Below are 10,208 nucleotides of genomic sequence, written 5' to 3'. Positions count from 1 at the left end.
AGAGGGGGGCGGGGGATTCAATAAAGTGACGTGGGGCTGGTTCAACCAATGAGGTTGTGAGCCCATAATAGAAGACAAGTGGTCTCTTTCCCCGCATCCCCCCCTGTGCTTTCAGTGAACATGTGTCCTGCTCATGCACGCTCGTGTGCCGCGATGTCCCCATTGAGGGCCAAGTCACACCATATCCAGTGCATTCGGGCGCGGTCCAAGCCTGGAACGCACTGGATCGCATAGATCAGGGTGGGCCGCATTCTGGGGGCATGGCAGTGCCGTTCATGTCATTGGCACTGCAGGCACACTCGTGCCAGTAGTGCAATTGCCGACACCGGAACACAAAGTACAGGAATGCCCCCCCATTCTGGTGCAGTGCGATCAGAAAAAATGCTACGGTACATGCGCTATTTTATCCGATCGCACTGCACATCAGTGTTAATTTTGACAGCAGATTTCGATTTAGTTTTAGTCCTCTGAATTGTTTTAGTCGAGTAAATATTCTAAGATTGTAGTTGACTAAATCTCCAGTCGATGTACTCTACTAAAATCTGGTGGGTTTAGGTAAAGAGTCATTCAAGAATTTCTCTAGAATTTCCAATGTCATATATACTCCCGGCGTACACATCTGTTATTACTTCTGGTATTAAGGTTTGAACACGCAATACAGACCCAGATTTCACTGTTGTGATATATAAGATGACTTTATCTTCAAATGAGATGAAACCAAATCTTATAAAGTGACCATAATATGGAGTGTTTTCACCAAAGGACCGGTAATTGGATGTATTGATTATAATAACTTGCATGTGACATTCTTCATTCTTTCAAGCAGAAGTGCAACTCTAAAATATGGAAAACTATACTGGCTGTAATGCCATTGCACATATTACCTATTCACTGTCCATTCAGGATGGAACCAGAGCTGGAAGTCCAAAGAGATTAGTTCTGATTGGATCTCATCCAAAATCGTCTCTCCCTAAGATTTTAGTCTAGTTTTATTCGGTTGATGAAAATGTCCAAATATTTCTGTTATAGTTTTAGTCATTAAAACTTAGTTTTATTTCGTTTTAGTCACTACGAAATTAACACTGCTTCACCGGAACAGAGGGCAATCCTGTACCTCCCGTACCGGTGCGGGCGATCGCCGTGCCATTGACATGAATGGCGCCGCCATGCCCCCTCCCGCCCCAGAACGTGGCCCGGCCTGATCTATGTGATCCAGTGCGTTCTGAGCTCGGAAATCGCTGGATATGATGTGACTGGGCCCTCAGTTCAGTGGGGCCTTCACACGCAGCAAAAAAAAAGCTCATGTAACTCATGTATTTTGCAAAATGCATTCCATGTTTTTGCTACTGTGTTTGTGTGCACTTTAATGAGCGCAAAACGCACATCTTCCTGGCCGCGTTTGGGGAGCAGGACAAATGCCATGCGTGTTTTGCCTTGTTTCTGTGAAGGGATGCCAAATGCTCACTAAGACGCGCAGGTGTGAATGTGGGCTTGGTGGTCCTGTCACTGGAGACTTGTCACCTGCAATAGTATCCCTCATCATGACCCACAAAAGTGTGTGTGTGTGTGTGCGCGTGCACATATCAAGGTGCCCTTTCTTAAAGCAGAACTAAAATAAATTACTTTCAAGCCGACTCGTTATTGCAGAGGGGACGTGCTAATCCTCTGCTGCAAAAAAACAAACTTACCTGCCTGTTCACATTCTTCTTTAGGGTCACCCTACAATCTGGCCAGTCAACTTTACATTGATCAAAACTATGTCATATGAGAACTGACTCAATCTGTATCCAATCAGACCGGCCCCTGCACTACATAGTTGTTGGTAGATCTAAAGGAGATTGTACCATAAGATTGTAACGTGTGCTGAGCTTTAGACTGTACACTGAGCTATGTATGCATTACAGCCCAGCCAATCAAGGCAGCTGAAGTTCCTGAACCTGGAAGAAGGCCGGGGGAAGATGCCGTTGAGGGAAGTTAGTTTGCACTTTACAGCAGCCACATATTTCCATTAGAATATCAGAGTATTTTAATGTTCCAAACAACGAATGTGCTCCATCTTTAGCAATGCTCGGTATGTGCGTTGTGCAGTCTATCGCAGGTTCATTAGAGTGTTGGAGCGCACTTAGCATCATGGGTCCAGTGACTTCATGGATCCATTCTTTTTATTACATGAACAGTGGTCAGGTAATGACATGGAAGCACACTGCAGTAGTACTGAGCCTGGCTGTGTGATGACAGGGTGTCCATGACAGTGAGGAATACAAATCCCAGCAATACATTATACACTGTATGTATAATGTATTGCTGGGATTTGTTGTATTTCTATATAGCTGGTGGTATTTTGCATTGCGCTGTATAATGTACTATTGCTGGGTTTTGTAGTCCTCTATAGTCGATGCCATTCTTCATCATTGCTGTATAATTTTACACTTTTCATTTCACTATATTGCACACCACACTTTTCTTTTTTACTTCCACCGCTCCAAGCTTGCTCCTGTGATGGAGTGCAATCTCAATACAAACTAGTAGTCCCATCATTGGAGCCATTTTTTAAAATGTATTTTATTTTTTATCCGATTAACCTATTAATCGAACTTAATAATCGGCTAACTAATCGATTTTGAAAATAATCGTTAGCTGCAGCTCTACCCATGAGGCATTGCAAGACTGAGAGGTACAGACATGACCCCCAGAGACAGAGGGATGATGGGATTTGTAGACAAAGCACAGCTGGAGGGCCAGAGTTGCCCACCCCTGGCTTACAATCTCTGATCAGTGACCTCGATTTCTGCGTCTCTGTAGTATATCCGCCATCGGTTGCTTCCTGTCTGTGTTGTGATGTAATCCGCCCTTGCTGGAGTCTGCAGATTGTGACACAGACTGCTTGTGGTGTGTTTTTTATTTCTTATGTGCTGAACCTGCAGGCAGTGCGCAATGTACAGCGACCAATCAGAAATCAGCTTTCATTGTACTCGCTGTGTGTGGTCGATGGATGGTGAGATAATTTACACATTGAAGATCTCATAGCTCGTTGTACTGATGTATAAACGCCCAACTTTGCTCGACCCCCCCCTCCCCCCCCCAGTGCTCTTCAGGGTTCTCTCTGGATCTTGGCTGTGCACACTGCTTTCCGTATCATTGCATAACATGCAGGGTGCCTTAGCAATGCCCCCGCAGGTTCCATGACACCTGAACTCACAGTATGACCCCTTCTGGAGGACTATTTAAAATGTCCAGAGTTGGGCTTTGAAGATGAAACCAAGTACACACCTGCATAAGGGAGTGCTGGAAGCCCCACATGGCATTACCACATACTACCACTTTTGGTACATGGTAAATTGCAAATATCTTTGCTGCAAGTCAGAGATCAGGCTTGCTGCTTTCATCTTGCAGTGCAATGCGAGTGCTTCAGTATCTGACTGAAGAGCATTATGTGTTATAGCTAGTTGGTAATCAGAATGAACAAAAGCAGGATTTTTTTAGTGGTGGGCTCCGTTTTACTACTAGAGCCCCAATGCCTGTGCCTAGAATGGCAGCTCAGTAAATACAGTCATGTCTTTATGGACAGCAAATGGCAGAGACGGGTGAGAATTGGCAGGCAAGGACCAGGCCAGGCATTCCTGGCTCCGTCGAGGTGTTCCTGACATGCACCTTCCACAATGGCTGTCACTACCTCGCTGGCTGGAATGCGGCAGCACCTCATTTGCTACTAAGGGAGCAGTGAGAGTGACATTCTATTGACTCAGCCAGTGAGGAGGTAAGTGGTGTCTGGCGAGTTGTCACCTGCGACTGATCTCCAGTGTCACATGACCCTAATGAGAGCTTTAATGAGCAAACGCAATAAAGCCGTGTCGCGTCTGTCGCGCGGTTTTTTACCGCGATTCGCGGTAAAAAGTCGTGTGATTCCGAAGGCTACTTGGTTGTATCCCAATGGAAAACGCCCTACAAAACGGCCCAAAGTAGTCCCGGACCTTTTCAGGCGTGGGCCGTTTTGTAGGGCGTTAGGGACGGGTGGAAATACGGCAAGGTGGGAACGAGGGCATTGACTACAATGCAATTTATATTTTTGACCGTTTTGTAGAGCGTTCGTCGAGCGTAGAACGCCCTACAAAACGGTCAGGTGTGAACGAGGGCTAAGCGTGCTCCTTATTAAGGTCCTCCTAATGTGTTTAATAATAATGCCCTCACCAGACGTACACAGAAGTTTTCACTCTCAGTGAAAGAGGTCAATGTCCGTATTGTCTCGGAGGACGGACATCTCACACTTTGTGATATATTACCAAAAGTAAACAGTTTTACCAAGTTGAAAAGGAGGGGACACGGAGGAGCAGCAGCAGCTAAGGTACATGGGGGAGGGGGGCAGCGGGGGATTTCACAGCCATAGTCTCTTCTCCCATCTCATGCTGGCTACAGCAGTCTGTGAAAGGGACACAGAACTCTGCAGCCAGCACCAGCAGGGAGAAGAGACTGTGGAGAGTGGAGAGGGAGCCTGCGTTTGGTGGAGAGGTATTCTGGGGCAGGGGCTATGCGGGTCAATGGCCGAAGCTAGTTAAAAATTTTTTTAGGGGCCGGTATCTGATCTAGGCATCGGGGCATTTTCAGGAGTACAAGTACTCCTGAAAATGCCCTGTATCGGCCCGATACCGGTACTAGCATCGGTATCGGGACATCCCTAATCCATATCCAGCTAGAGGTTTGTAAACTTACTTATTGAAGATGGCCATTGGATATACTTCCTCAATGCACTGACACAAGTTCACTCAGCCCTGTGAATATACACTTCCCTGTGTCGCCATTCTCACAGAGCCTACCTTCTGAACTACAACTCAACGTCTTAGCAATGCAACATTATTATTGCTTGCTGGAAGCAATGCATGATGGGATATGTAGTCTTGAGAAATCAAGCTTGCTTCTCATCAAGCAGCAGGGAAAGAGATGCAAAGCACACTGGGAATCCAGGAAGTTGGTGAAAGTGATGGGCAGACTGAAAGCAGCACTCAGTACATAAAAGGGATATTTTTTTTTCATGTAAGCTTTGATTCCATTATCAGAAACATCTCTAGTATGTATTCTTATTACAATGCTGAGGTCATAACAGGAGCGGCTATGCTGGGACTTTACAACTTTTTAAAGTGATGTTGGGTAAGCAAAAGTGAACTGTGTTAGGCAGCATCTGTACATCATGTGACATTGTGACTCTTCTGTGTCTTGCAGGATATCCAGTGCACCATAAAGAGCAGTAAGTACTTGTCACACGTGTGACATCTTTATATGAAATCCCTGAACATGTATAGACTATGTGCCATGATATATTTCCATTTCAATGTTTTTTAGGTGTGTCTTTGATTTTTATATTATGTTGTATACATTGCAGTCACTAGATGGCATCACGTACAGCATAAGCCACCAGGATTCTATTCCGGGGTGGGACAATCTATAGCTCAGTGACATTCCTACAAACTTTCTTTGACTCTGCAGTCTGCTATATAGTCTGTGTGATTTGTGAAAGTGTCAGACATAAACTAGGTGTGTGCATGTGTTCAATGAATATAGCTTCTCTTAACTGCGTGGTCAACAACAAAGTCACTACCTTTTAAGCAGATAGGTCAGAGCCTTCCATTGGATAATAGGTCTAGGTTCATCAACGTTGTGTCCCCCCAAAAAAATGAAGTCAGCTGCCGACCTGAATATACTGATTGATCAGGTTTTTCCATCAATTGATTTTCTCTTCCCTGAGGGCACATTGGGTATATTCCAGGATGACAATGCCAGGATTTATCGGGCTCAGATTGTAAAAGAGTGGTTCAGGGAGCATGAGACATCATTGTCACACATGGATTGCCCACCACAGAGTTCAGACCTTAACCCCATTGAGAATCTTTGGGATGTGCTGGAGAAGACTAGTGCCCCGACTCTCCCATCATCACTACAAGACCTTGGTGAAAAATGAATGCAACTTTGGGCGGAAATAAATGTTGTGATATTGCATAAGCTTGTTGAAATCATACTTCCGCACAAGACCGGTGTCCATAAAATCCTATTTTTTTGTAGTAAATTCATACAAGATCCAAAATACAGCAAATACACCACCAAAAGATCTCTCCCACTTTCATGCATTTCACCACCTGGGCTTAATCCTAGAGGTTTGACTTTAATATCGCTTTAAGCTCCTGCAGCCCCCCCTCCCCAAAGTCTTCAGACCCCTGTATGGACACAGGAACCCAATCATGCAGATCAGTTGACCCTTCCTACTGTAGTTAGTTATGTAACCTACAAGTTCTAGAGGCTGATGATGCTGACTAATGGCACACCCGTGTTCTCCGTCAGGTTCCTGTTTTGACTTTAGCTGGCTCCAGACTTTTAATTGGACTCCGAACGCCCCATCGCACATGGAGGTCACAGTGGGGATTGGGCAGAATGAACTGGGTCGGAGAGTGCCACTTCTCCAAATAAACTGGACCATCAGCATTGACTGTAAGTGAATTCTCAACATAGATCGGATTGTACTGACATAAGCCCCCTTCATAGTTCTGTGTGGTAATGCGTGGGAAATACATGCGCTTTACCACACATTGCATCAAAGTATGGTAGTGAAAAGTACAGCTGGTGCTCCATGTTAAAGGCGTATTCCACCTTTTGATGAAGTGTATGTTGCTGTCTGTACCTTCCTATCCCAGTGACAACTGCTCCCCCAATTTCATGTATGGGTGTCACCAGGGCAGAAGTGAGGGGAAAAATCAATTTAAAAAAAAAAAATGTTTTAATACTATATGTTTTATATGTTGAAGACTTCAGTTGTGTGATCTCTGCTGTCCTTCACCTCTCACAGCCAGCATCAAGGAGCTGCAAGGGGTCGAGATCTCCGTCCTAGAAGTCTCCACCAACGTGGAGCGCTGCATCCAGTTCCAGTTCAATAGCCACTTCACCAAACAGGCCCATTTAAATGGGCAGCCGGTAAGTGACTGAGGAACTACGAGGTGAGTTCTGAGAGGAGACTGGGGAATTATGGGGTGACCTCTCAGAGCAGATTGTGGAATTATGGGATTACCTCTCAGAGCAGATTGTGGAATTATGGGGTGACTTCTGAGAGGTGTCTGAGGAATTATGGGGGGATCTCTCAGAGCAGACTATGGGATTACCTCTCAGAGCAGATTGTGGAATTATGGGGTGACTTCTGAGAGGTGTCTGAGGAATTATGGGGGGACCTCTGTGAAGAGACTGAGGAATTATGGGGGGACCTCTGAGAGGAGTCTGAGGAATTCCAAAATATAAGAACATATGTCCTGCTTATGTCTTACTAGGGTCTAGTGCAGGGACGTGCGGTCAGGGGAGGCAGGTGAGGCTGAGCCCCACCTAGAATTATGGAGGAATAAGCTGTCAGCTTCAAGTCTGAGGCTGACACCTTTTTCTCCCTTCAGATCGGCTTCTAACAGGTTGCAGAGTAGGGAAAGCCTCCCCGCTGTGTAACTTGTCGTGGATGAAGCGCTGCCTGTCAAAAGCCGGATGCAGCGCTGCATCCGGCTTTTGACAGGTAGTTAGTGAGGGACAGGAGGCTCCTCCCTGTCTCCTCCTTCACACTAATTTTGGGGTGGGGCTTCATCAGGTGGGGCTTCGGCCGGCAGGGGGGGCAGCAGACAGGGCAGGGCTTTGGGGGGTGGGGCGGGGCAGGGAATGCCTCACCCGGAATATGAGGTACCGCACTTACTAGTCTAGTGGTGCTATGCCCAGATGAGCAATTGATTGTGCTGTATTCTATACTTGTATCATTGATGTATAGTCATTTGTCATTTTATTTCATCATTCCAGTGGCAATTTTACTCCAACAACTTTGAAGTGAATCCGGGCCAGGAGTACCATGTGACCGTGCAGCACCTGCCCAAGCAGGAAGGAGTTAATTACAAAAGGAAGCAGATAATTGCGCCAAGTAAGACCTGTCTTGTGCTTGATCCCAACTCTATTGCCCCCACCACAGTTTTCTCTTCTGTGACCCGTCTCTCCTCTCTCCGCAGGGTGCAATGATGGTGACATGATGCGGACAGACACCTGCTGTAATCTAGGTATGGAGGTATTTTCTGTCCATATTAATAGATGGGGATGATTTTTCAGCTGTGGGCTGTCATGGAGGACTCCTAAAAATTGTTACCTTGCAGCTATGGACAGCAGACTGACACAAAGTGGTAGAGCAAGTGTTGAGTTTGCAGTTTGTGTTTTCTAGGGGAATCACAGATTTTGGTACTTTTTTTTTTACAATTCAGCTAAAATCAACAGATATGCTATCTGGTGTTTATCAGAGAGTTAGGGGGTTGGAGTTCACAGGGGGTTGAACATTTTGATACTCACTCCAACACTTTGATAAACTTTGGCTCTATTAAAAAATGGATCTATAAAAAAAAAAAGTACAGAGCACAAATGTAATTCCCCTTATATATCATGGACTTTTCCAGCCTGTACCCCAACCCCTGGCTGCTTCCACCTAGAACCAAGGTCTGTAGTTCCTTTTAAACCTGAATGCTAATCATAACTCTAACCCCACAACGCCAACTATAACCCTAACTCTATTCCTAACACCATCTATAACACTAATTCTAATCCCAACACCAGCTATGACCCTAGCTATAACTCATAACTCTAACCCTAACAGCCTTAACTTTAACCCCACAACACCAACTATAACCCTAACTCTAACCCCAACACCAACTATAACCCTAACTCTATTCCTAACCCCATCTATAACACTAATTCTAATCCCAACACCAGCTATGACCCTAGCTATAACTCATAACTCTAACCCTAACAGCCTTAACTTTAACCCCACAACACCAACTATAACCCTAACTCTAACCCCAACACCAACTATAACCCTAACTCTATTCCTAACCCCATCTATAACACTAATTCTAATCCCAACACCAGCTATGACCCTAGCTATAACTCATAACTCTAACCCTAACAGCCTTAACTTTAACCCCACAACACCAACTATAACCCTAACTCTAACCCCAACACCAACTATAACCCTAACTCTATTCCTAACCCCATCTATAACACTAATTCTAATCCCAACACCAGCTATGACCCTAGCTATAACTCTAACCCCACAACACCAACTATAACCCTAACTCTAATCCATAACACTGCTATGACCCTAGCTATAACTCTAACCCTAACAGCCTTAACTTTAACCCCATAACCCTAACTCTAATCCCAACACCAGCTATGACCCTAGCTATAACTCTAACCCTAACAGCCTTAACTTTAACCCCATAACCCTAACTCTAATCCCAACACCAGCTATGACCCTAACTCTAACCCCAACACCAGCTATGACTAACTATAACCCTAACTCTATTCCTAACACCAGCTATAACACTAATTCTAATCCCAACACCAGCTATGACACTAACCATAACTCTAACCCTAGCTATGACACTAACCATAACTCTAACAGCCTTAAATCTAACCCCACAATACCAACTATAACCCTAACTCTATAACCATAAATGTAATTATATACACAATGCACTAGTATTAGCAGACTATGAGTGTCTTTTATTATGCGTTGATCCTGCCAGTAGATCTGGTTTTTGTTTTTTTGTTTGTTTTGTTTTACTTCCCGTAAAAAGGTGACAATGCTGTTTATGTGGTGAAATTGCACAGCAGCCTTGTCAGTAACAGCTACAGTTTTTTTTTTTAATGGGGAGGGGGGAGGAAAGGGTTTAAACCATATGACTAAAAGCTGCGTTGTATTCCCCCCCACCCTCGGCACTGTTATATAGTTTCTCCTAACCCCTGTAACTGGTACTCTTGTTGGACAGCTTGGCCTGTTACATTAAGTTAAAAAATAACAGATCTACTGGCAGGATCCACAGGTAATAAACTGGTATCCATTTATCACTAGGTCACCAGCATGTGTTGGCCCGGAGGGAGACCTCCTGGTATTGGACATTGAAGTAAATTTGGTTTATTTTTTTTTCAGGGCTCTGCTGGTATCCAAATATTACAATAACGCATGAAGGGGAAAACCTAACTGTTGAATTCAGCCCGCGATGGGATGCAACGGAATATGGAGTTGACGTGAAAGTCAGAGATATGCGAAATAAATCATTCCAGAAAGTCTCAACCCAACAGGTAATCAATAAAGTAAAAGCAACAAAGTGATGTGAATATGGACGTGTTGGTGAATATATATGTGAAAGCTCCCACACCTG

General features: G+C 44.7%; 1 protein-coding gene across 1 annotated transcript in view; it reads left to right on the top strand.

Annotated features, from left to right (window-relative positions):
* LOC108791569 (interleukin-17 receptor A-like) overlaps nt 1–8,168 on the top strand; it is a 9,906-nt gene extending 1,738 nt beyond the window's left edge. The window contains exons 2-7 of the mRNA XM_018562087.1: nt 5,215–5,239; nt 6,328–6,474; nt 6,830–6,954; nt 7,807–7,924; nt 8,010–8,065; nt 8,151–8,168. Coding sequence (XP_018417589.1) covers nt 5,215–5,239; nt 6,328–6,474; nt 6,830–6,954; nt 7,807–7,924; nt 8,010–8,065; nt 8,151–8,168 — 489 coding nt within the window. The remainder of the gene's footprint in view (nt 1–5,214; nt 5,240–6,327; nt 6,475–6,829; nt 6,955–7,806; nt 7,925–8,009; nt 8,066–8,150) is intronic.
* The last annotated feature ends 2,040 nt before the right edge of the window (nt 8,169–10,208 follow it).

This window comes from Nanorana parkeri, unplaced genomic scaffold (genome assembly GCF_000935625.1).
Source record: "Nanorana parkeri isolate BGI_ZX_2015 unplaced genomic scaffold, ASM93562v1 scaffold560, whole genome shotgun sequence".
Classification (NCBI taxonomy): Eukaryota; Metazoa; Chordata; class Amphibia; order Anura; family Dicroglossidae; genus Nanorana; species Nanorana parkeri.
Note: the sequence above shows the minus strand (reverse complement) of the source record. Positions and strands in the feature narration are given on the sequence as shown.